The 25,409-nt window shown below is 61.9% G+C and overlaps 4 protein-coding genes across 7 annotated transcripts in view; 2 read left to right on the top strand and 2 right to left on the bottom strand.

Moving 5' to 3' along the window:
* Positions 1–1,464: 1,464 nt before the first annotated feature.
* On the bottom strand, positions 1,465–4,089 carry CCDC166 (coiled-coil domain containing 166). Its single transcript, XM_037166564.2, has 2 exons — positions 3,649–4,089; positions 1,465–3,556 (listed from the first exon to the last, which is right to left on the bottom strand). Exons 1-2 carry the CDS (start codon positions 4,087–4,089, stop codon positions 2,573–2,575), a joined length of 1,425 nt encoding a protein of 474 aa, XP_037022459.2. The 3' UTR covers positions 1,465–2,572.
* Positions 4,090–9,740: 5,651 nt separating this feature from the next.
* On the top strand, positions 9,741–17,937 carry MAPK15 (mitogen-activated protein kinase 15). Its single transcript, XM_053661000.1, has 15 exons — positions 9,741–9,809; positions 10,935–11,033; positions 11,250–11,279; positions 11,550–11,640; positions 12,302–12,432; positions 12,523–12,686; positions 12,839–12,978; positions 13,566–13,623; positions 14,134–14,271; positions 14,371–14,476; positions 14,619–14,781; positions 14,876–15,009; positions 15,118–15,246; positions 15,372–15,707; positions 17,851–17,937. The coding sequence occupies exons 1-14, from the start codon at positions 9,741–9,743 to the stop codon at positions 15,558–15,560; spliced, it is 1,641 nt and encodes a 546-aa protein (XP_053516975.1). The 3' UTR covers positions 15,561–15,707; positions 17,851–17,937.
* On the bottom strand, positions 15,979–25,032 carry FAM83H (family with sequence similarity 83 member H). 2 transcript variants are annotated; one of them, XM_037166496.2, is made up of 5 exons: positions 24,654–25,032; positions 21,500–21,961; positions 20,621–20,785; positions 20,420–20,544; positions 15,979–20,236 (listed from the first exon to the last, which is right to left on the bottom strand). In XM_037166496.2, the coding sequence occupies exons 2-5, from the start codon at positions 21,944–21,946 to the stop codon at positions 17,422–17,424; spliced, it is 3,552 nt and encodes a 1,183-aa protein (XP_037022391.2). In that variant the 5' UTR covers positions 21,947–21,961; positions 24,654–25,032; the 3' UTR covers positions 15,979–17,421. The 2 variants fall into 2 exon arrangements, with proteins under 2 accessions (XP_037022391.2, XP_037022392.2); XM_037166497.2 differs by lacking the exon at positions 24,654–25,032 and adding an exon at positions 24,132–24,630.
* Positions 23,858–25,409, top strand: part of IQANK1 (IQ motif and ankyrin repeat containing 1) — an 18,587-nt gene continuing 17,035 nt past the window's right edge. Inside the window, exons 1-2 of one of the 3 annotated variants that reach the window (XM_037166597.2) lie at positions 23,915–23,932; positions 24,141–24,192. Coding sequence is in view for 1 of the 3 variants with exons in the window: in XM_053660994.1 (XP_053516969.1) it covers positions 24,030–24,192 (163 nt within the window). In the remaining 2 variants the exon portion in view is untranslated. Of the gene's footprint in view, positions 23,933–23,997; positions 24,193–25,409 lie in introns of those variants that run through there. The other 2 variants (XM_053660995.1, XM_053660994.1) reach the window with 2 other exon arrangements.

The raw sequence follows: 25,409 nt of genomic DNA, 5'->3' as shown, positions 1-25,409 counted from the left end.
GCTGAGGACCCCAAATGGCAGAGTGTGGTCAGGCCGGGCTTGTACCCACTTCCTCTGTGTGGTTTGCCCAGGTTACACTGCTTCTGGCAAAGAGGGGCTTCGTCTTCAACCTGTGCTCTGAACTCACACCACAGGGCCCAGGTCTGGTCCCAGTGCCCTGGTCCGGTCCCAGTGCCCCATGCCATGCCATCCCCCGGGCTGTCCAATTTGAGCCATCAGGTTCATTGTCTGGGCACCACAGCACTGCGAGCACCCTACAGTAAGTGCACCCAGCTCTCCTCCAAAAACCCAGCCCTTTAAAAACCTGCCCTCTGTGTAGAGGAGGAAATTGCTGTCCTGGCACCAGCATTTGTGGTACAGGGGCCTGGCCACCTCAGAAAGCCAGGTGGCCTCCTGGAAAGCCACCAAGGAATATGGGCCACACCTAATAGCTGAACTGGCCAAGCACATTGGGATTAACACCTGAATGTGCATAATCCTGGCAAATGGGTGACCACCAAGGGCACTGTGGTCAGTGACAGTGACATTTTCATGGGAATCGTGGACCAGCTAATGCTGTTTGCTCCACTCGGAAGTTCCTGACTTGGAGCTTTGGGGTGCAGTAACGTAGGAGAATGTCTCTGTGCTTGGGAAACGCTATTGGAGGTGAAGGGCATGACCTAATCTAAAATATTTGGGGGGTGCGGGTGCACATAAGCATGCGTGCACACACACACACACACACACACACACACACACACACACTGCCTTCCAAAGCTGTAGCAAACAAACTGCTGGTGAACCTGGGTAAATGGTACGATGTGCCACGTCGTCTTCCAACCACGCGTCTGACAAAGTCCGGGCATGGAGGGTTCGAGTTCAAAGAATTCGTCTCCCCGGAAGAGAATGAGGCATCCAAAATGGGTTAACAATTGGCTGTTTTATTTTAATTATTCTACTCTTGCTACTGAATATAGACATTGATCTGTATTTACTTATTCCTGTGAAAGTCACCAAAGAGGAGGGAACAGTTCAGGGGAAAACATTAGTATTCCCCACGGAACTGCCTGAAAGGATGGACAAATCCCCACAGATTCCCCTCTCCCTTGTACAGGGGAGTACGACAGCCAGGGCGATATAATTGTTAACTATAAGGGAAAACATGTCAAGTTGTATAAATTACCCTGGTCTGAGCAACTTAAGGTGATCAGGACCGCCATAGTGTACCAGAAATAAGAAAAACAAGTTACATGTTTGTTTGGGTGGTCAAAAGGTGGTGGAATTGTTAGACATTTATATTTCAGGTTCATTGATTCGCGTAATTCCAGTGAAGTTGTACAAACTAATTTCTTGACCAGAGAACAAAGTTCCCTCTATTGAAATAGTCCCTGAATGTTTAGAAGTTGTTGAGGTAACAGCCCCTCCTTTACCTTGAATAAGAATATATATCAATTGCACAGGCAAAGAAATTTAAAAAGGGCTGGTTAACTATTACAAACTAAACACATAGAAACAGTTGCTAGAGAGTCAGTTTATAGTGCACAGAGAAACATTTTAGACAGAAAAGGATAGATAGCTAAATTAGACATCACAAAGGCCTTATAATAAATTTCCTATTACCTCTACTCAATCTACCGTATCCTTTTGCCCCATGATAAATTGAGAAACTTTAATATACAATGAAGACATTCGAATTCTGTACATACAGCGACTTCTAATTGTCTGATTAATGGCTCTCCTGGTCAAACTAATCTTTATTTATTATAACTGAATCTATGAGAACTTTCATACTTTTCCTGGTTACCTTTGTATTGATTTTTTCTGCTTAACTGATCATGCTATACACCTGCAAATGTTAATCACTACCTAAAATGAAAATATAAAAACCTACTTGTACTTGCAATAAATGGAACAGAGCTTCACTGTCCTTTGAGGCGTGTTGTCATCTGTTACCCAGCGCGGACGCCTACCCTCATCTGTGGGACCCCTTGACCCGCTGCAGCCGGACCGTGGCAATGAAAGAACTACGCTATTCTTGCAACTTTTCTCTGAACTGGAAATTACATCAAAATACAAAATTACCCTCCCCCTGGGAGAGGTTACACAGAAAACCTCCTGTGGCTTCCAGGGATGACCCTGACCGCAGCTGGTACCACCAGTCCCCCGGAGCACCGTGCGGGGCTACCCAGCCCCTCCCTGGCCCCCAGGCTCCTTTCCTGCTCCCACCATATGGCCGCGGGGGCGGTGCCTGTCTCTGCCACCACTGTCAGCCCTAGTGAGCAGGATGCTCACGTGACCGACTTTCTCGGTCCCTGCTGGGCTGCCGGAGACCAGCCATGGTGTGGAGGGATGCTGAATCCTAGCCCGGATTCATAGGGTGGAGACACATAGTGTGGAGAGCGCATCAAGCTACCTTGCAGGCTGGAAACTGGAAGCTGGAATAAGTAGTCCCTCAGCCAGCAGGAAATACTGGAGCAGCAAGGCAGGCGGTGCCAGATTGGCGTGTGTATATGTGTGGTCACATTTTTATTAACAATTGCACTCACCAAAAACGTCCTGCACACCGATCACCCCCACCTTCTTCGGGGTAGATTCAGGGTGCAGCGTCAGCGTTCACAGTCTCCTTCGACTGGGGGACCGCAAGGGCCCGATCCAGGGCAGTGGGAGTGGTGTGTGAGGCCATCTGCAATGGCATCCGTGAAGAGATCCAGGAGCCAGGGAGGGACGGGGACAAAGACGGGACCCGGAAGTCAGGGCCAGCCGGGGCCAGGGATGGGACCCCGGAGTCAGGGCGGGAGCGGGCGAAGGATGGGAACCGGGAGTCAGGGCGGGTAGGGGCCAAGGATGGGATCCGGGAATCAAGGTGGGACGGGGCCAAGGATGGGACCCCGGAGCCAGGGCGGGAGCAGGCAAAGGATGGGAACTGGGAGTCAGGGTGGGTCGGGGCCAAGGACGAGACCCAGGCATTAGCTTGCAGCAGGTCCTGGTATGAGATCCTTGAACTCTCCTTCATTGACACCAGCGACGGGGCCTTGGAGCCCGTACACAACGGGATCAGTGATGGGATCCTAGAGAACGCGGTCAAAGAGACCTGCGACAGGTTCTGGGAGGCCGTGTGCGACGTGCCGGTGGGGGAGGCAAAGGACCCCAGGCAAGAGGCAGGCGGGGGCGGTCGCCACAGTGCTGGGCCCCTGGCTCCCCGGAGCAGCCAACCGTGCACGTTTGCCAGGTCCCATGTATCCTGGTGCTCACGCCGCAGATGTTCACGCTGCTGCAGCAGCTGGCGCCGTTTGTCATGCAGCAGCTGGGCCCGGCTGAGCAGCCTTAGCAGTTCCTCCCGCAGCCTTTCATTATCTGCCTTGATGGCCTGCGTGTGCATGACAAGGGCGCGCGCAGCCTCCCGCTCCGCGCGCCGTGCCAGCGACTGCACACGCTGGCGCGCCTCGCGCTCGAAGGCCGCCTTGTCTTCCAGGAAGAGCCGCTTCACGCGGTGAAGCTGCTGCGTATGCTCCACGCTCATGTGAAGCAGCTCGCGCTCCAGCGTCCGGATCCGGGCCAGCTGCTCCAGCTGCAGCTCCTACAGCGGTGGCGCGGGTCAGAGCCCGAGCGCCACCGGCACCCAGCCCGCCCGCACCCTCCTGACCCGCCCACAGGCGCGCGCGCACTGGCCTTGTAAGGCTGCAGCTCCTGCACCCGCTGCGCCATCTGCGCCGCACGCGCCTCCATTTCCAGCAGCTGCGTGCGCACCCCGTCCTCGCGCCCGTGATACAGAGACTCGAGATCGGCCCGCTGCCACTGGATCTGCGTCAGGTCCACGCGGTTCTGGTCCTCAAGTCGGACGATGGCATTGGCGCAGCGCTGCGCGTGCGCGCTCACGTAGCTGGCGTAGAGCCGGTTCTCCTCGCGCAGGCGCTGCGCCTCGCAGTCCAGGAAGGCGTTCTCCTGCAGTACCAGGTCTAAGCGCTCCTCACAGGCGTCCAGCTGCTCTGAGAGCAGCTTGTACTCCCGCTGCAGGTACTGCGCGCGCTCCGACAGCTGCGGCTCGGCGTTGTCTTCCGTCCCTCCCTGCCGGCTCCCCGCCCTCTGCCCGCTCTTCTTCTTGGGCGCCATGGGTCCGGTCCTGAAGCACGGGGACGGGTGAGGGCACAGCCCCCAGCCAGCCCCTCCACCACAGCCCTCCTCCTCCCCATCCTGAATATTCTAGTAGGGTGAGGAGTCGGGGAAAGCCAGAATCAGGAATATGGGATTATTCAGTAGTCAGAGCACCGTAGCCAACCTTTATTTATGGGCTCCTTCGGAACCTTGCCGTCCATCAGGGTGGGCCCACCTTCAGTAATGTTGGCGTTCAGCCCATACAGTCTCCATGGAGACAGAACTTAGTTGCCCTTCCCCACTATCACACCGTTGCTCGGGCAACAGCCTTATTCTCCCACCTCCAGTCCCCCCCCAACTCTCTCACTCAAGGGCAGTGCCTGATATCCGTGTGTGCGCCCTGCACAGATCGGACCCGGACTAGGAGGACTTCTGCTTTCAGAGGACGACGGTGGACTTGCTTCCGAATCTCAGCGACTAAGCGCAGCCTGAGTAGCCCCCAGTTTCTACGTGCTGGTCTTGCTTTAGCAAGTCGGTTTCAGAGCTGTGGTACTTCACTCATCTAGTCTCACCTGCACGAAAGGTGTGGCAGAGCCTGTCAAAATTAGGAACACAGTTAAGGCATTTTCCTCCTTGTAAAAAATGGATTTTTTTAATCCTCACCTGAGGACATTTTTTCATTCCTTTGAGAGAGAGAGAGAGAGGAAGGGAGAGAGGAAGAATTAGAAGTATCGCTCGGTTCCCTCCTGTACACACTTGGACTGGGGGTCAAACCCACAACTTTGGTATGTGTCCTGACTGGGAATCAAACCTGGAAACCTTTTGATTACAGGCTGAAACTCCAACCAAATGAGCCACACCAGCCAGGCCAAAAAAAAAAAAGTATTTATAAATAAAAAGATGACATAAATTTCAAGGCAATGCAGAATCTCCATTTTAACATTAAAATATTAGAGAAATGTTGCTGGCCCTGGCTGGTGTGACTCAGTGGATTGAGTGCTGGCCTGTGAACCAAAGAGTTGCCAGTTCAATTCCCAGTCAGGATACATGCCTGAGTTGTGGGCCAGGTCCCCACTAGGGGGCGCACAAGAGGCAACCACACATTGATGCTTCTCTCCCTCTCCTCTTCCCCTCTCTCTAAAAATAAATAAAATATTTTTCTAAAAAAATGCTTATAAACTAAAATAGCATCTGAATGTTGGTCTTCAATAATACAGGCTTTTAATCTATTAGTGCCTGACTTAACAGAAAATTTCTAAAAGACCAAGTATAATCAGGAGAAAAAAGAACAAAAAAAAGCACCTTGAATATGCAAGTGGGGGCTCCACGGAGACCATTTGATGTTTTCCTCCAGCCCCCGCCAAGGCCTGGCATTTACATACCTGGGTCCCTGGCTCTTCGGGGCAGCCACCTGCGCCCCACCTCGGGCCGCCCTCAAGGCCTGCTGGGGCCGCTGTCCCTAAGGGACCGCTTGCAACGCTGAGACTGCGGGAGGTGGAGACCTGTTCCCTTGGCCGGTCTGGTCCTTCATGGTCTCACCCTGTGCCTCCCAGACCACACTGCCCCTGCCCCTCCCGGGATCCTGGCCACACACACAACCCTCACGGGAGTGTCTGGGTTAACCTTGGGCTTTTGATTTCTGATGCCAGCTCAGGGACTCAATGGGCTGTTTTTTAAGTCCTCTCAGCCTCCCGAATTTCTGGGTGATTTGCCCTCACTTTAAAGCTCATAAATGTCTCCTTGCAGATGTCTGGTGAGCATTTTGTCCTCCTTTGTCTCAGGATTCCTCCAGATTTGCTTCTTCCCAGTACTGAAATGACCAATTATGCCATCTCAGTGGAATAGTTTTGGGAGCAGCGTGGAAGCTCCGCCCCTGCCCTTCCCCCAGCCCTGGTCCTGCCCCCACATCTAAACCACGCCCAGCGTGGCCCCACCCCTCAAAGTCCCTCCCCAGCCCTGGTCCTGCCGGAAGCCCAGGTCTGGCCCAGACCACCTTCAAGCTGTGCACCCTAGCCCAGCTCCCTCCCCTTTGGCCCTGCTGACAGCGGCCCCTCCCTCACCGGCCCCCAACTTCCCAGGCATCTCCCCTGCCCCTAGTGCAGGAATCACCTCTCACCCGGGGAGCCTCAGTGATTCCAGGAGCAACCTCTCTGGGGAAGAGATGGGTGCTCCGCCAGGAGGCGAAATGAAACGTTCGCCCTGGGCCTCCGGAGGCCTTTGTTTTGCCTCAGTGTGTTGGGGAAAGGGTGTCTCTGATGAGCACCAGGTCCCGCCGCCGCCCAAGGGAGACAGAGCTCGCCTCCAAGGGTCCAAATTCAAAACCAGGTGTTACCTGTGTTTTTTCTCTCCATCCTCAGAGTCTCCATCCCCACCCCCTCCCGTGAAATAGACAGTGGTCTTTGTCCTCCCAGGGACCAAAACTAGGTCTCCCTCGGACTCAGGCTGGGGAGGGTCTGGGGGTGTCACTCACCTCTTGGTGGGGTCACTGAGCTGTAAAGGCCCCGGGAGGAAGGGGCGCGAATAGTCTGCTCAGCTTCTGCCAAGGCCCCTCCCCCACCCCATACCTTGGCCAGGTCTCCTCCCCACAGCGCTCTCTGCTGGAGGTCCAGGCTGCAACAGAAGGTCCCCAAGCTTCTTCCGGGGATGCTTCTCACAACACCCCTCTGGCCCCGCTGCCTTGGACACCCTCCCTGCTCAGCTCCTGAGACTTGGGTGAGCTTCCCCTCCTCGCGAATAACCCGCTGGGTCCAGCAGGGTGCCTGGCCCTGACATGGGAGGCCCTTCCAGAGCCTCTGCTCCCATTTCACAGATGGAGAAACTGACTCATGGAGTGGCTTGTCCAAGGACTCCTGAGAGCACTGGGCTTGGCTGGAACCTCGGTGGGCTCCTTCCACTGCCTGCACACCCTCTAGCTATGCCCTCTGCCCTGCCCTTCCCTGTGCCCTGGGACAGAGGCAGAGCTGCCTCCCTTGAACCTGCCACCGGAAGCCAGCCCATGACCAGTGCCCATGGCCTTTGCACCTGCCAGGGCCAACTGGACCTGTGGTATTAGGGTGGGTTCAGGTCATGCTAGAGACCCTGTCCTTGGAGCTCAGCCCTGGGAGCCTCAGACCCATGGGTGGGGGGCAGATGCTGAGTGTCGGCCTAACAAAGGGACCCTGAGGGGCCTGGCGGTCAGACGCCCCACCCCCACCCAGCACCTGCCCCTTGGATGAGAAGCAGCTGACAGCAGGGACCAGGGCAAAGGGGACAATGAGCAGCAACGTGACGAGGTCCCAGGAGACCCGTCTGTCCAGTGCGTCTGTGGCTTGCACGAAGCCCTTGAGCCCTGAGCCTGGCTGTCCCTGGGTGGGGCTGAAACTGTCCCCTCTATGTCCCAGACTACATGCTGCCTGTAGGCTGTTCCCTCCACCACCGCTACCACCACTACCTGAGCTGCCAGCTCTTGGCCGGGCAGTCAGGCCAGGGCCCTTCGTCAAGTGGCCTCCCCCCCCTTGGCCCAGTACCTTGGAGCCAGTGCCAGGGCCACAACAGGCCCATGGACAGCCCAGGTGGGAGCCCTGATCCAGGCCCTGGGGTGCATCGGCACCCAGCCTTGGTTGTGCCTCCAGGAAGCGCTCTGCCCTCCCCACTCACATGGCGCAGTGCAGGCCACACTGTACCCACTTACTTCCCAGGAGCAAAAACAGCCTGGAGCCTGTGGGACCCTGGGGCACGAAGTGTCCTGGGTACCTGAGCCCAGAGCCCACGTGGGAGCAGGACAAAGCAGAGGATAACTGGGCGCTGCAAGGAACACACTAGGCTTGCCCCAGCAGGGTGGGGGAGGCTGTGCACAGGACAGGAAGGGCAGTGGCTGCAACAGTGACAGACAGGACAGCAGCTGTTACCTACTCGGACTTTGACACTGAAGGGCAGGGGAGGGGTGGGGCCCTCACACAGGGACTGCAACACAGGAGGGTGGGGCCCATGTGTTTGGTCTGGGGCTGTCCTCAGCCTGGGAGCTGGGGGCCTGGATACCTCCCGAGCCTGGTCTCCTAGGTTACAAGGAGGCTGGTAATGTTTGAAGCTGGAGATTCCCACCAGGTTGTTTCAGCCTGAGGGGTTTGACCTGCCGCCACCACCCACCACCACCACCTTCCCCGCTGCTTCTGCGTCTTAGGAACCAGGCCTCCCGCTACTGCCCACGGAGCAGCCCAAGACGAATGCAATGCGTGGTCAGGCCCTGCCCGGAAGCTGGGCTGATGGGTCATCCGGATGCACCGAGGCTGTGGGTTCCAGCCCGGGTCAGGCACACACAGGGATCAGTCCGTGATGCACAGAGAAGCGGAACAGATCAATCTCTCCCACATTAATAACAACTGAATAAATACATGGTCCATTTTTATCTAATGCATGATGAACACCCCAGGCTGATAATGCGCTCGCTCAAAAGAAAGTCAAAGGTCACCACCGCACATGACCAAACTTCCTCTTCACTAGCAATTGATGAGAAAATGAACCCTTCTTCTCGAGGTTGACGTCTGCAAGGACATTTGAACAACGGGTAATGGGAGTTGGTAGAAATACAGGCCCCAAGAAAGAAACATATAAAGGCAGATTTTAAAATCACTGATGGCCCTGGCCAGGCGGCTCATTCAGTTGGAGCATCATTCCGCACCAGGACAGCCTGCAGCTTCCGCTCCTGGCCAGGAACGCGCCTAGGTTGTGGGTTCAGCCCAGGAGGCGGGGAATCGACGTTTCCCTCACACGTCGATGTTCCTCTCTCTCCCCCTCCAGATCTCTCTAAAATTGATTAAAAAATTAAAATATAAAATAATACAACTAATGGATGAGTCAAATGTCCACTAAATATTGACTTGATAATTCACTCATGTTGGAACAATTCTGCTTATCGGCCACACGCACAGTAACACAATGGCAGCGTCAACACCCCTTCTGGGGCTCATGGGCGAAGGTGGGGAAGGAGGGGTCGGGGTGGGCCTGATCACAGCGCCACTCGGGCATTGGAGCCTCCATGAGCGAGCCCAGCGCTCGTTCCCTTCAGTCTGTCCGGCCGTCAGGATTATATCTGCTCCCACCTCCTCCCCTGGCCAAGGCCCTCACCTGGCTTTCTTTTCAGCCCGTCTGACAACCTGCCCTCCTCCAGCTTTGCTCTCTCGGCCACGAGGAACGGCCCCAGGTTCGGCGCGGTGCCCCAGCACCTGCTCAGTCCGGCCACTCGCCCTGGGTGGGCCTGACGCGGCCCCTAACCCCAAACAGCTCCGCAAGGGGGCGCTGCCCGCAAATGACCCCCTAACCATCAGCACCACCGTCCCAGAGCCCGGAGGAAGTGCAGCGGAGCGGGAAGGAACGTTCCAGGTCTGCGCACCGCCCGTGCCACGGCCCAGAGCTGGCAGAGAAGGTTCTGTCGGACGCCGAGGTTCCTTGGGACGGAGGGCATAAAAGAGCCCCTTCTCCCGGGACCGGGGTTTGGAGTGGTGCCACCCAAGGGACGGTGCTGCGGGAAGATGCTCCTGGGTGGCCCTGGACTGGGCGGAGCTTGAGCTGCAGGCCCCACCCCCAGCCCTGCACAAGCACCAGGGAGGCACCACTGCCGGTTCCCAAGGCAACCAGGTTCAACAGTTCCAGCCGCGCTGAGGTGTGCAGGTATCTTGCGCCCACCCGCCAGCATGCAGGCGGCCGAGGTGGATCCTCACGTAGCCCAGCGATACCTGCTGAAGCGGCGGCTTGGGAAGGGGGTGAGCCCGGGAAAGCAACCGGGCCTCCGAGGGGCCAGGCCACCTGCAAGGCCAGTTCAGGGTCTGTTTCCTCCGACTCCATGGGGACCCCTAGGCTCGCGTCTGGCCTCCTCCACCGACTGGAGGCGTGGCCTTGGGCAAGGTCCCGGAGCCTTAGTTTTCTGTAACAGCGCCCACAGTGCCCGCTCCCAGGAAACTTGTCAGGGACGTGGCTCTGGGAGGCCGGGGACAGCCAGGGCTCCAGTAGCCTCAGGCGTGATGTTAGTCTCGCTCAACCTCGGCCCCCGCCCTCCTGCCCCTGCTCCCATCGCTGAGAGGGAGGGCAGGAGGGCCTGAGCTGGTGAATGCGGTGGGCGTGGAGTGGGAGCCGGGGGCGTGTGTGAGTCCGTGTGTGTGTGATTGAGAGTGAGCGGGTGGAATTGTGTGTGAGTGTGTATGTGAAGGTGTGTGGCTGTGGGTGTGTGTTGTGGGGGAGAAGGAGCGGGTCAGACAGGGCAGGCAGTGAGCGCAGAGGCCCCGGGGTCAGACCCCGCTGGGCTGCGGGAGGACCGGCAGAGCTGCTGAGGCTGGGTAGGAGGGACGGGGAGGGGTCGATCATGCGGGACTTTGGGGACTTCGGCTTCTACTGTTAGTGACACGGGTAGCAGTGGCAGGTGGCAGCCGTTTACAGGGCCCACCCTGCCCACTGTTGCAGACGGGGGTCGGGGCCAGATAGGTTAGTCAAAATGTTAGTCTCCACTAACCAGGCACGACGCACAGGTGGCTCGGCCTGGGGCGGGGGCAGCAGAGGTGGTAGAAACGGCTGGATTCTGGTGAATTCCGAAGGAGCCGATAGGACTTGCTAAGAGACGGAACGGAGTGTGTGGGAGAGGGGTTAGGGGGCCTGCAGAAGGGTCCCGCCCCAGCATCCAGCCCACACTGGTCTCCGCTGCCCTTGCTGCCTGTCCCCTCCTCCTCCGAGGGGCTGGGCTCCTGGGCAGCCTGCAGGGGCGCGGCAGGGGCCTCACCCGGAGCCACAGCCTCACCGCACTCCTCCCAGCAGCCAGGGTGGGAAGGAGGAGCGTGTCTGCAGAGCAGCCAGGTGGGGGCGCTGGTGGGGTGGGAGGCTGACCTCTTCCTCCCCAGGCCTACGGAATTGTGTGGAAGGCAGTGGATCGGAGGACTGGCGAGGTCGTGGCTATCAAGAAGATCTTGGAGGCCTTTAGGGATAAGACAGATGCCCAGGTAGTTGAGGGAGGCATCGTGGAGCAGGGTGGGGGCAGGGTTGTGAGCTTCCCCGGCCCCCAGGCAGCTGCCTTGGTGCCTGGGAGCCCAGCCACAGCCGGATTCTGGCATGGCTCTGAGGAGTGGTCCCCATAGTACAGTGGGTGAGTGTGAATGGGTGAAGGACCTCTGGGTCCTTCTGGTTGCACACACGCTTGTGTTTCTGTCTCATTCCAGAGAACGTTCCGGGAAATCGTGCTGCTCCAGGTGAGTGCCCATTTCCCCAGGTCAGTCTCCCCAAAGCAGGGGGAGGGGAGGGGAGGGGAGGGCAGGGGAGGGGAGGGGAGGGGGGGGAGGGGAGGGGAGGGGGGAGGGGGGGGAGGGGAGGGGAGGGGAGGGGAGGGGAGGGGAGGGGGGGGAGGGGAGGGGAGGGGAGGGGAGGGGAGGGGAGGGGAGGGGAGGGGAGGGCAGGGGAGGGGAGGGCAGGGCCCACCCCACCCCTTCACCCCAGAGCACAGCCTCTGGCTCTCTCTCCAGGAATTTGGGGACCATCCAAACATTGTGAGGCTCCTGGATGTGGTCCGGGCAGAGAATGACAAGGACATATACCTGGTGTTTGAGTCTATGGGTGAGCAAGGCCCCGTTAGCCCCTAGCCTCCCCGCTGTCCTAACCCAGCTTCGTCTGTGTGTCCCTCTGCTGCTCAGGTCCCCACAGTGGCCAGCACCCTCAGCTGGGACAGCACCCCTGTGCCCAAGGACAAACAGCTGGCACATGCCAGCCCTTGGGTGACTGGCAGTCGGCACCACGACCCCACCATCCGCACGAGGCTCCTGCTTCGTCTGCTGTTTGCAGCTGCACCTTCCTTTTTCTACTCGTTTTATAAGAAAAGGGCATAAAACGAAGCATTAAAAATAATCCCATAGCCCTGGCCGGTGTGGCTTGGTTGGAGAGTTGACCCACGGCCAAAAGGCTGCAGATTCGATCCCTGGTCAGGGCACATCTGGGGGGCAACAGATCGGTGTTGCTGTTTCTCTCTAGTCCTCTCTCTAAAAAGCAATGACAAATGTCCTCAAGTGAGAATCATAAAAAAAGCCCCGACACTTCTTTCTGGCCGTACCAACAAAGACAGTGGCAGAACCCAGATGCCTGTGTGTTCCCCCAGGACATAGCCCCGAGGGTGGCCAGTGGGACCTGGGACTGCAGACTGTGGGCGGGCAGCGGTGCCCCTGCCTGCCTGGTGCCCCCGGGACAGCCCGGCCCCCACTCACGCACTTGCACGACCCCCCAGACACGGACCTGAATGCTGTCATCTGCAAGGGGGGGCTGCTGCGGGATGTCCACAGATGCTACATCTTCCACCAGCTGCTGAGGGCCACCAAGTTCATCCACTCGGGAGGTGTCATCCACCGGGACCTGAAGGTGGGAGCGAGCGCTGCACGCGGGCCCCGCCCCAGGTGCGCCCAGCCCACTGCCCTGGCTCCTCACCCCCAGCCGCCTCCTCTCCCCCAGCCATCCAACGTTCTCCTCAATGCCAGCTGCCTGGTGAAGCTCTGTGACTTCGGCCTCGCCCGCTCCCTCAGTGGCCTCCCCGAGGGGCCGGAGGGCCAGGCCCTGACCGAGTATGTGGCCACGCGCTGGTACCGGGCTCCAGAGGTGCTGCTGTCCTCGAGCTGGTAACAGTGACACCAACCTGTTCCGTCGCCACCTCCCGCTGCAGCAGTCCCTGTGCCCTCTTGCCCAGCCAGGCCCCCGGGGCCTTCCTACACCTCCACACCATCCCTTCCCAGCACCCTAGGCCCTGCCTCCTTGAATGTCTCTGTTCCAGGTACACCCCCGGGGTGGACATGTGGAGCCTGGGCTGCATCCTGGGAGAGATGCTGCGGGGGAGGCCCCTGTTCCCTGGCAGGTCCACACTCCACCAGCTGGAGCTGATCCTCCAGACCATCCCACCACCATCCAAGGAGGGTGAGTGTGTGCGGGGTCCGCTGGGCAAGAGCACAGGCTTTGGGGACACAGCACATGACAGACCAGGGCTGGTGGGGAGCCTGATGGGGAGGGTCCAGGAGTCTCACGGCCTGGAGAAGGCTGGGCCCAGGGAGTGTCAGGGTGTCCAGGGAGCGACCAGCCCATCTGCAAAGCAGGCCCAGCCAGGTCGGGACCAGAGCTCCAGTCCTCCCAGTGGTGACGGGGCGCCCCCCGACCCCCATGCTAGGAACTGAGGAGAGGCGGTTAGGGGACGTGGTAGGGGGGAAGTGGTACCCATCCTCTTCCCTGACGGAGGGGGTGAGGCGAGAGAGGAAAGGATCAGGTGGGGGGACCCCATTCTCTCCCCAAGTCTCTACTTTTCATAGTGCAGAGGGCAAGGGGCTCCCCGCAAGGAGAAAGCATGTGAGCATGGCCTCGTGTTGAAAGTGTAAGACGTGCACAGGCAGGCACAGGTGGGCGTGCGCAGGTCCAGACAGCCCCAGGCCTGGAGCAAGGCCACTCCGGAGGACAAGACCTCCCTGAGCTGCCCCACTGGACCACAGCGCTTCCTGCCACCCACCCCACAGGCCTCCTGGCTCTGGGCTCAGAACACAGTGCCTGGATCCTGCACCTCGTGGGGGCTCGGTGAGTGCAGGCACGTGAGTCCAGCTCTTACCGTAGTATCCTTGCCCCAACCTGTCAGGACACCCACCCAGCAGCCTCTGGTCGTGCTGAACGGAGGCCCTGGCTGGTGTGGCTCAGACAGGTCGCTGGTTGGATACCTGGTCAGGGCACCTGCCTGGGTTGCAGGCCGGGTCCCCAGTTGCTTCTCTCGCTCCCTTTTTCCTTTCTCCTGTCTCTAAAAATAAATAAATAAATAAATAAATACTTTAAAAAAGAGCCCCCCCGCCATGTGGGCCCAGTCCCGGGTAGGAACCTGCAGGAGCTGCTTTGAGTGGGTGTGGGAGGCAGGAGGGGACCGGAAGGCCCAGCAGGGATCCGATGACCCTCCCAGGCAGCCTGGGGGCTGTGCGAATGTCCAGGGGACAGCTAGTTAGGTGGGGCAGGGACAAGGTGCAGCTGGGGCCAGAGAGGTGGTGGTGGGGAGGGCCAGGCCCCCGGGAAAGGAGGCGACCCACAGGCACCGCGCCACAGACCTCAGCAGGCGCTGGAGGCCCTCCTGCCGGCCGACACGCCCCCGGAGGCCCTGGACCTCCTCAGGAGACTGCTGGTGTTTGCCCCGGACAAGCGGCTTACCGCGGCCCAGGCGCTGCAGCACCCCTATGTGCGGAGGTAGGCGCGGGAGGGTCCCCACTGCCGGGCCTGGGCTCCTGGGAGAGGCTCACTTGACCCTGGCCTTGCTCCTGCACCCGCCTGGGGGGCTCCCCGCAGGTTCCACTGCCCAGCCCAGGAGTGGTCGCTGGAGGCACACGTTCGGCTCCCGGTGCCCGAGGGAGCCCAGCTCACCGCCGCCGAGTACCGCAGCCACCTCTACCAGGTGCTCTGCTCTGTGAGCCCCCAGTACCCCGTCCTCACGCCCCTCTAGACCTTCCCCTGCCTAAGCGATGCCCGATGCCGATGCTCTCACATCCAAGCTGCACCTCTCTGAGCGACTCCCCCCGCCCCCACCTCCCCCGCAGACGGTCCTGGAGCGCAGGGGCTACCGGACGGAGGAGGGCCTGGGGGGCATGCCCCAGGCGTGCGCCCTCAGCCCTGCAGCCGGCCCCCAGCTGCCTTCCGGTGGGCCCACGCAGGACCTTGGACAGGGCGCTCAGCACAGTGTTGGCCCCAGCCCCGCACCTGGTGTGTGACCCGAGCAACCTGCCCCTTGCTGTGGGGCCACGCGCCGCCCACGGCCCAGGCTCCCAGCCCGGGGACTGATCTGCCAACCCCACAGACGATCCCCGCGGAGCCGAGAATGTCCCCAGGCAGAGGTCGGACCCCCTGCTTCAGCATCCGCCCCCAGGAGGTCCAGGGAGAGAGGCAAGGTCCCCCGGGGCACGGATGGAGTGCCCCTCAGTACCCCCGTTGGTAGGTCATGTAATGGTGGGCCCGGGAGGACCCCTTCCCCCCAAAGTGCTTTTCTCAGGGCCCACGGCACCGCGGGCTACCAGGGACCTTCAGCTACGTGCTTCCCAGGTGAAGCCCCGCATGCAGGGAGCGGCGCCCTCCCTGACCTTGCAGGCCAACGCCCAAGTGGCCATCCAGGCTCTGATCCGGAGGGACCCAGACCGAGGCCGTGGGGCGAGACCGGCCGCCGTGCAACAGGTGAGCGCGCCACCCTGCAGTCCACGAGTCCTACAGCAACTTTGCGTCCCTCTCAGACCCTGGGGCCACTCCCATCAGGCCCTCCCCTCTGACGCATGCTCATGAGGGTCCCCAATTGTGTGCAGGCCTCGCTCCCACCTCCTGCGGAAGTCCGGCTTGAGCCCCGTCCTGGCCGGAAGATGTTCGGAGCCTCCGCCTCGCAGGGCGCCCAGGGGGCCGCGAGGGCCGCGTTCGGGGGCTACTCACAAGCCTATGGCACCATCTGCCGCTCGGCGCTGGGCCGCCTGCCCCTGCTCCCGGGACCCCATGCGTGAGCCGCAATCCCTGCCTGGTACTCGGCCCTGCAGTTTCTGCACCCGCTGCTCAGCCAGGCATCCCAAGACTTGCCCCTGCTCTGCTTGTCGCCTTGGGTCCCCGGAAGTTAGTCCTTTTCAGGGAAAGTGAGCTCCCCACTGCAGCCCGTAAGTTACCTCCTCTGATAAAATCTCGGATACCCGCAGCCTACGCCTGTCTTTTGTCCTTTGAAGCCACTCCCTGAGGTCACACCACCCTTCTCCCAGGGCCCACCCCCTCCCAAGGACCCCTCTGCTTACCTGGTTGGCCCGTTCCCTCTGGGCCCACAGCACCCAAGGCGGTCTGCCGGGGGGGAGGGCAGGGAAGGGGCAGCCGGTGCTGAGGCTGGAGGTTGCAATATGTAGTGGGCTGGTTATATATTACACGTCTGGGGGTGTGTTGGAATATTTTGTCGTGTTTTATTAACACCAAAATGTTAAGAATCACATTTGAGGTGGTGTGTAATTCAGCAAGAGATGGGGACACAGACGGGGGGCTCAGGGGGCTCCAAGGGCCCCCAGCCATTGGTCTCTGGAGACCAGAAGGCTCCACTTCCCTCATGGGCACCTCCCCCATCAGACCACATGGGAATATTTGCCATCAAATTCCAGCTCATTCAGTTCTCCATGACCTTTGTCACCTGGACAAAAGTCCCTGCTGTCACCCCCACCTGGAAGGTAGCTTTGGTGACTGGACTCTGAGCTGTCAGGGTAGACCTGCACCCGGAGTCAGAACTGCCACCTTCTCAGCCCCCTCATTCCTCACACCCTTCTCCCTGCAGTGATTGGAGCTTTTACAAGTAAAACTTAAAAAGCTACTTAAAAAAATAGAAGCACTCGTTTTACAATTGTAGCACCTACGGTGGGGAGACTTTCTAAGCATTTGGTACCAAAATGTGTCATTTCCAATTACTCTCTAATGTTGAGGAAGATCCAGGAAAGGTAAGTGGGGACGTTGGCCGGAGTTTGCAGGCTGGTGAGAGAGGCTGCAGGACAGGGCACCCGCAGGGCACGGACATGCCCCAGTGGGCTGGCACTCAGGTGCCACCGAGCCAAGTCCTCTGCCTTCACCTCACCTGCTCAGGCACAAGCATCCCACAGCCAGGCTGCCTGCCTGGGCCCTTCACCAGGCTGGGGCAACACATCACCCACCACTGAGGCCTGGTGCAGTCACTCCTGGCCAGGAGCCTTACCGGGCGGGGGGGGGGGGGGGGGCCGGGGTCAGTTCTGCTTCAGGTCTTCCCTGGGGGCAGGGCAGCCCTTCCAGGGTCCTCTGCCTCCCCACAGCAAAAGGATGGGCCACCAAGAAAGGGGTCAGGATGTAGATAAACAGGGTAGGAAGCCCCAGCTGCCCGAGATGGAGACAGTGGTCCTGAGAAGGTGGAGGACCGAGTCTGGAGCTGCTGGGGCCACACAAGGGCAGCAGAGTGCAGCCGCAGCGCAGCCCAGAGGCCCTGGGCAGGGGCGGCCCTGAGACATGGGCCCCCGGGAACTGGGGACTAAGGCACAGAGAGATGGGTCCCTGAGGTGAGTGAGGAGTGAAGGCCCAGAGGGAACCTGAAACCCAGAGAGGCTGGAGGGAGATGCTAAGAGGGAGGCGGGGCCTAGAGAGCAAGGTGCTAAAGAGGTGAGAATGGGGGGAATAAGGCACGGGGCAGTGAGCAGCTTTGGCCCCAACACGGGGAAGACGGGGCAAGAGGCAGAGTGTCCCCTGGGGGCCCTGAGTGGAGCTGCACACTAGCTGGGCGCAGCCAAGTTCCCAACTCCTGGGCCGAGGGCTAGGTGCTCTGCCTGGCCAGAAGCAGCGATGCAGCTCCCTGGCCTGGGTGGGGGGCCAGGAGACTCACTTCTTGCTTTTGAATGTACCCAGGATCTTGGGCATAAATTTGCCCACTTTGCTGTCCCTGGCATCCTCCTCTGCCGGGCCATCCCCTCCCCCAGGGCCACCAGCCTCCTCCTTCTTGCAGAAGACCTCAAAGCGGCTGTAGACGCGCTTCTCCTTGCGCATGCTCTCCATGCGGCGAAGCAGCCTGTCGCGCTCCTCCACACTGGCTGGCAGCGTTCGGCTAAGCCGGCCTTGGGCCCCCAGACTGTCGGAGCGGAAAATGGCTGAGCACTTGTCCTTGTCGGACATGTCAGGGGCTAGTCCGCCCGCTGCTGGTGGGCGGTCTAGTTCAGGACTGCTGTGGGCTGGGGAGGGGGCGGGGCCTCCGCGGTGCTTCTGGCTGTGGGCGCTGATCTGCTCCAGAATGGCCTTCGTGTCATCCCGCAGGTTGCTGCTGTACAACGCGTTGGCCGTGGCAGAGGCCGTGCGCGCCCGAGGGCCCCGCTCCTCTCCAGCGGCAGCCTCCGTGCTGTCGCCACGGCTCAGCGACGGGCGCAGAGGGCTTTCAGGCCGCCCGTTCTCCTGCGGCGCATGGAAGCTGCCGTCATCCTCTGAACGCCGCTCACTCTTGGGAATCAGCAGCTGCCGGAGACGCAGGGAGCCCTTGCGCAGGACCTCCATTGGGCCAGTGGGCGCTTCCTCCGCAGAGCCGGTCTTCGGAGACTCTCCGGAGAAGGCAGCAGTGAGGCTGCTCCTGCGCTCCGGCACAGCAGGCACTGGGCTTCCCCTGCGCTCTGGCACAGGAGGAACTGGACTGCCCTTGCGCTCAGGCAAGGCGGGGACAGGGCTGCCCCTGGGCTCAGGGTAGGCTGAGATGGGGCTCCCCTTCTGCTCAGCAGTAAATCCTGTGGTCGGGCTGCCTCTGTGGGTGGAAAACCCAGGCGTGGGACTCCCCTTCCGCTCCGGGTAGGCTGAGGTGGGACTCCCCTTAGGCTCTGAGTGCGGAGCTTCCACAGGGGGACTGTTCCGCCCTTGTGGAGAGGTGGAGAGGCCTTGGGCCAAGAGGGAGCGGGAAGGCAACCTGTTGGTGCCGCTCCGGCCCAGTGTGTCCAGCAGCTGGGTGGCAGTGATGGCGGCAGCTCCCGACTGCCGCTCAGCCTCCTGGTGCAGCTGCTGTGCAAAGGAGTCTCGAAGGTCAAGTAGGCAGCTCTCCAGGCTGCGCCGCTCACTACCTGCACCCCCGGGCCCTGCTGCCGCTTCCTCCCGCCACGCCTGGGACACGACAGCCTTGCTGTGGCTGGTAGCAGTGACTGCAGCCCCTGTGGCGCCAGGGTCACGAGCGGGACCCTTATATTTCTCCAGGAGCTCGGCCACCTTGGTGGAAGCAGCAGAGCGCACGGCCTCGCCCCCAGGCCCCAGAGTCTCACTGGCCGCCTGCTCCTTGTGCAGCAGCTGCACCTTTTCGGTGGTGGCCCCACTGGTGCCCTCAGCCTGCGATGCAAATATGAGTGAGGAGCGAAGTCGCGAGCTGCGCTGGATCAGCGGGTTCAAGCGTGAGCGGAAGGAGTCCTGCTTGGCCAGGCCTGCCTCCTCCAGGCCCTCACGTTCTGGGCCCTCGCCACCACCGCTGCCAGGGCCGGGCACTGGGCCCTTGGCCGGGAAGGGCACGGGCACTCGGAAGGCTGAAGGAAGCAGGTCCCCAGCAGCCGCCCTGCCCCCCGGGGAAGCCAGCACATCCTCTTCCAAGGCCTCGGTCTCCATGGGCAGGCCCTCCACGCCCGTGTCTTCCCCATGGCAGCCGCTCAGGTAGGAGGCAAGGCGCCAGTGCCTCAGCCCTGCCCGCCCCTCCGGCCCACCCCTGTGCTCAGGCTCGGCCTCCGGTCCAGTCTCAGGGCCCAGCTTTGCTGCTGGCTGGCAGGGGAAGCGCTGGCCCAGGTTGGGGCGTGGGGCCCCACCGAGTTCCAGGCCGCGGGGTCCGATCCCGAAGGCCGGGTCCGAACCATGGCGCACCTCGCGCGACTCACTAGATGGCACATAGTCCAGCCGCTGGTGTCCATCCAGGCCAAGCTCGGGGAACCGTGGCCCAGCACCCAAAGCGAAGTCCTCGGGATCTGCAAAGCCCGGGCGGCCAACGCGAAGCTTCTCGAATAGGCCCTGCGGGCGCATGGGTGCAGACTGTGGGTCCCACTGGTAATGCTGCTGGTAAAGCTGGTCGCGGTGGAAGTGGCTGGTTTGGAAGCGGAAGTCGTCGCCATGGCTGAGGAACGTCTGTCTCGACACCTGCCGTGCTGCTGCAAAGTTCTCTACAGCGCCGCTAGTGCCGTCAGCGGCCGTGTAGCTGTGCCGCTTGAAGGAGTCCATCTCCAGGTGCCGCCCCTGGAAGAAACCCCGCGGGCCTGCGAGCTCAGCACCTGGCCCGGCCTCTGCATCCCACCGTCGTGGCTGTGGCCGCAGCCCCGCGTGTGGCTCGAGGGCGCCGCCGGGCATCCGCAGCGGCTCCTCCCGGCGGAAAGCAGACAGGAAGTGGCGGTCAGGGTCTAGGAAGGAGGGGAAGCCCAGGCCCTCTTCCCTAGGCGGTGGGAACAGAAGGTGCGCTCGTTTGGGGAAGGAGAAGGGGGTTGGCGCCCCGATCCCCGGGCCGCCCATGAGGGGCCCAGCCCCCGAGTACGGAGCTAGGGCGTAAGCGTCCATGCGGGCCAGCGCCCCGGCCGAGGGCACCAGCGGCTCAGACTGTGCGAAGAGGATTCGGAACTCCTCGTCGAAGCTGGAGACCAGCTCACCCTGGAACACGTGTGCCAGGCTGCGGTGGATCTTCTCGAAGGACCACATGAAGCTGGGGGTGGGGTGGGGCCAGAGTCAGAGTTGGGGGCGGAGCCAGAGCGGGGGGGGGGGGGGTGGGCGGGGCGGACCGAGCAGCCAGCACAGAAGCAGGCGGGGCGGGACCAGAGGCCAAGAGGGGCTCTGGAGAGGAGGCCTTTGGGTGGGGAGGTGCTGGGGCTGCGGGGGCTGCACGCACCTGTAGCTGCCACTCATCACCACGGCACAGTCCACCAAGAGGAACTTCTCCTTTACGTTGCCCTTGAAGGACTTCCCAGTGCGGCAGTAGTAAGTGGGGCCTGCCACAGTGCGCACGCGCAGAAACTGGAGAGAGAGGCGCTTGGTGTATCTAGGGGTTTTCCTCCCTTCCCTGCACACCCCTCCCCTGCCCGCCACTCACATCCACGTGGTGCAGGTTGACGCGGCACTTGTCAGCCATGTCCAGAAAGTGCTGCGCGTTCATCTCATCCAAGAGAATGTAGACGGGGACCCGGCGCGCAGCGGCCTCCAGTACTTCGCTGAGCAGGTCCACGTCGGTGAACATGTCCATCACCACGGCCACCACCTGCGGGGTCGGGTCAGGGCCCGGGGGCAGAAACCTCTGCTGGCCTACCATTCTCTAGCCATAACTCTAGATCACCCGCAAAGTACAAAATGGTCACTAGCCCACCCCGGGGGAGGGTGGGGCCTGTTGGGACACGGGTGGGGGTGGGGTGAGGAGGTGTGCTGCTGGCCGAGTGGGGGGCTCACGGACCCCTAGGCAGGGACAAGGCCGGCACCCTGTTGATGGAAGGCTGCCCTTCAGCCGGGGCCACGGGCTTGCCTAGGGTCAGAACGCTGGATGGGGCCAAAGCAAGATGAGTGAAACCCTTGCAGTCCCACCAACTCCTTGGATGTCTTAACGCCCCCAACCCTGAGGGCAGAGACAGTGGTCTTCAGCATCTTGACCTGCTGCCTGTCTACGCGGTTTGACAGGCCCCTTTGCTGCTGGCCAGCTGCTCGGGGGGCATAAGCAGCCCTCAGCTGGGTCAAGAACAGAGACGAGCATGTGAACAATGAACCCCAGCTGGGAGGCCCACCCACCAGGAGCCTCTGAGCTCCCCAGCGCTGACCACCACCAGCAAGCTAACCTCTGTGGAGCAACCAGCTTGAAGCCTGCGATAGCAGACCCTTGGTGACCCCAGAATGCGGCCAGAGAGCCCTTGCTGCAGCTGCCCCCACCCCGCCCAGGTCCAGCACCGGCGGTCTCACACTGCCCGCTGAGCCCAGGGCAGCGCACCTGCTGGGCAGAGCGGATCATCCTTCGGGCCTCGTCCTTGATGCTGGGACTGTCAGGCGGTGGTGGCTGCACCAGTGTTGTGACCTCGGTGCCCTGGAAGCCGAAGGTCAGGGGCCAGCCCAGGTCGAGCTCAGGCACTGCCTGGTCAGAGTTCACGGGCCAGTAGGTGCCTGAGGAGCCATCCATGTCCACGTTGGGAGGGCTGCCTTCAGGGGGGTCGTGGGTGACATGCTGTGGGGGCTGCAGGTGGCGGGTCACATGGTCCAGTTCCTCGGGACACAGGAAAGCAGGTGCACCCTCAGATGCCAGGAACCTGCTGTAGGCCTCGGGCCCGCCCTCAGCCAGTGCGTCCACTGCCAGGCGGTAGTACTCTTTGTAGTGAGGTGGCAGGTACCCGGGTGCCAGCGGGTTGTCCCCTTGCGAGGAGCTCTGGGAGCGGCGGGCCATGTTGGGGCCAGGGGCCTGCGGGCAGGGCAAGGAGACACATTACCAGGGCAGCGGCCCTGCACCCACTCCCCCATGGTCACCAGCAGACACACTGCTGCTGTGCGCCCAGGCCTGGGGGCCTTCAGGGCACACCGTACCCTAGGATGCCCCCTAGCTGGGCAACATCAGCAGAGTACTCTCTCCCAGGGCTCTGACCACTGAACCTGGGCCCCCGCTCTCACCAGGACCCAGGGAGGGCCCGGCGCCCCAGCTCCCAGGCAGAGCTTTGGCTCCACATGAGCCCCACTCAGGGCGGGCACTTCTGCTTTAGCCACCCCCAGTGATTGCTGGTATAATGAAAATACAATCCAGGATGGCTTATTACACATTCACATTTTTCTTCTGATTTTATGACAATGACTTTCTGTGGGCCCCTGGCACTGTGTAGGCCAGACAAGTGGAGTGGCACACTGCCTGTCCAGCCCTGATGAGGGGCCCAGGGCCATGCACCTTTGCCTCCCTGGCTCCTCGCCTTCCCCGCAACCTGCAGCTGGCAAGGCTGCCCTGCCGGCACACCTGGCCCAAGGTGAGCTCAGCACAGAGATCGTCACTACCTTCCTCTGGCGGGGGGGGGGGGGGGGGGGGGGGGGGGGGGCAGGTTAAGCTTCATCCACAGCCCCTGGCCACCCCTGCACCCACCCCATAAAGTCTCACTCTGAGCCCCAGGAGGAAAGCCCCTCCCCGCAGGCCCCTTCACACCCCTGCAGGCCTGAGCTGCAGCCTCCCCCCCCCCCCCCCGTGAGCTTAGAGGCCCGTTCCAGGTCTTAGCCAAGCCCAGGCCTGTGTGGCAAGATCTTTTCAAGCCTCCTCGTCACCGCCCTGTGTTCCCGCTGCTTTCCCCATGAAGTCAGAGCCCTCTGCTGTAGCCATCAGGCTGTCCAGGGCTCCCAGCAAGCCTCTCCACCCACACCTTGGTCTCCGAAAGCCCTGCCGGCCAGGCAGGGGCCTCACATCAGCTCCTGGGGCCCGTCCATGTGTGTCCTGTGAGCATGTGAACACCTGTCCTCCTCCTCCAGGAGAGCCCCACCCCTCCTGCTCCCGCATGGCTCCGGGATGTGCCCCTCCCCACATGCAGTTGGGCCAGGCTGACCAGAAGGGTCAGGGAATGGTCGTGTAGTGACCTGGGGAACCTTCCTGGTCCCCTTTCTCTGGGGATGGAAAGTGTGGGACACCTGGGTGACACTGGGCAGAGCTGCCACCTGGTTCCAGGGCAACCTGCTGCAACACCGCTGTGGGGCGCTATCCTGACAGCCAGCCCCTGGTCACACAGGCAGCCACACAGTCCTCGCTCTGCCAGGACCAGACCGAGGCCTCCCACGTGGGGGTGCACGGAGGGGCCAGCTCGGCTGTTCAGCATGGCGCTCACACTGCATCTGACAGTGGGGGCTCCATGGTACAAGCACACACAGGTCCAGCAGGGCTCGGTGGCACTTCCCACTGAGAGTCACCTTTGGGAGTGACTCTCTGGAAGGTGCACTGTCCCCTCTGACTTCACTGGGGAGGGGATCCAGCACCAAGTGCCCAGGGTGCACACTCTGGGGGCCAGGGGCAAGGGGTGGGTGAAGAACCTGCTCATCAGGTCTGGAGGCGGCCCTGCTGGGTTCACCCAGCAGCACCAAGACCTCAGCGCCCTCTCCTTCGCCTGTCTCCTTTTGTGGGTCTGCACCCCAGAACTGTGGTCTGGAAAGGAGCCACTCCCCAGCCCAGAACTGCGGCCTCCCAGCACTCTGGCCTGCCTGTGCCTGCCCTCAGGCAGGGCAGCTTCTTCTCCCACTCTGGCAGATGACTCAGCAGGAATCTGTTCCCTGGTGCTGACCTCTGACCTCTGACCCAGCCTGACGAAGTGTCCCCGGCCCTCAGGGACTTCCAGACCCGCCCTCAGGAACTTCCAGACCGTGGATCTGATCTTTTCCTAGCGGCAGTAGGGAGGGCAGGATCTGGTGCCAGGTAGGGCTGGGGGAGGGGAGGAGGAGGAGGAGGGTCCCTGAGGGAAGAACTGAGGGGCATTAGGAGCCCGGAGGTGGATGGGGGAGAGAGTCCCAGGATGGGCCAACGGACTGAAGTGTTGCAGTTTTCGGGGTGCGAAGCGCAGGGAGTCAGTGCCACCCAGGGAGTTAGAGGTTGCCCGGCGCAGTGTTCCATTCACCTGTCTCAGTCCAGGGATGTGGGCGCGAGAGAACAGGCCTTCGGCCCTCCCCGAACTCCAGGTAGGGAACCACACGGAGCCCCAGCTCCCATGGCGGCCTGGGCGGAGCTCCCCGGGGGAAGGGTCCAGGACCGGCCCAGCACTCTCCCCACAGGTCAGCTAAGCCGCAGGGGCGGGGAGAGTCAGTCCCTTTTCCGCAGACTTGCCTCGGGCTCCTGCCCACCCGGCTCTTCCAGGGCCAGCTACGTGCAAGGGGGCTCGCATCCAGGTCGGCTCACGCGGCGGCGGCGTTACCCGCCCCCCGCCCCGGCCGCGCCCGTCCAGGTCCGGCACACGCAGCCGCTGTCGCACTCCCACCACCGGGCTCTGGAGCGGCCCCGGCACAGGTGCCGGCCGGAGGGCCGCCCGGGAGAGGCCGAGCTGGGGAGCACCGCGCGTGGACCCTGCTCCAGTCCACCGGCCCAGCCGCGGCCTCCCTGTCCCGCGCGCCCCGCCCCGTCCCAGCCGGGGGAGGGGGCCTACCTGGCCAGGTGCGCGGGGTCTCAAGAGAAAGACAGCAGGAGCCGACCGCCGCCCAGCGGCCTCGCGGTCCGGTCGGTCCGGCGGCCACTCCCTGCCGCGGCCCGCCTGCCGCGCGGCCTGATTCACGAGCCCGCCCCCGCCCCGCCCGCTCCCGCCGCCTGCCTGCCCGGGCAGCACCTGGGGGCGGGGCGGCCCCACCCGCGGCGCGCCTGCATTTTTCCGCCCGCTCGCCGCCGCCGCCCCACCGCCCCGGGGCCGCGACAGCGCCCCGGGCCCCAACGTGCCCCCCAGCGGCGAGCCCTGGGACCCCCGCCGGGAGCGCTCGGAGACCTCTGGAGTCCCGAGCCCCCATCTGTTCACCGAGGACTCGAGGTCCCTGCGCCCGACCCCCAATCCTCGCCCCGGAAGTCGAGGTCACTGGGAAGTTCCGGTTCAGTCGCTAGGAAACGGGCCAGCGGGACGCGAGGGGCGGAGCTTCTGGTGCAACCCAGGTGCTGGGGAGGCAGGTGAGGCAAGTGAGGCTGCGAGATGGCGCCCAGCTTGGGGCGCGGCTGGGCCTGCGCACCCTGCGAGCACAGCGAACCCCCCCCCACATGGGAGGCCCCCCACTCTGGTGCAGACTCAGAGAACTCCCCGCACACACTGATGCCTGCAAGTACCTGGGACCCTACTGGTTTTCAGGGAACCTGTGTGCACATCCCTCCACATTGATGCCCACGCCTATAGGGGAGCCTTGCGGACAGCGGAAACCTTTTC

This window comes from Artibeus jamaicensis, unplaced genomic scaffold (genome assembly GCF_021234435.1).
Source record: "Artibeus jamaicensis isolate MK-2021 breed Jamaican fruit bat unplaced genomic scaffold, CSHL_Jam_final scaffold_916, whole genome shotgun sequence".
NCBI classification, from domain to species: domain Eukaryota; kingdom Metazoa; phylum Chordata; class Mammalia; order Chiroptera; family Phyllostomidae; genus Artibeus; species Artibeus jamaicensis.
The sequence above is the reverse complement of the archived record's forward strand: the minus strand, read 5'-3'. Positions and strand labels throughout refer to the sequence as shown.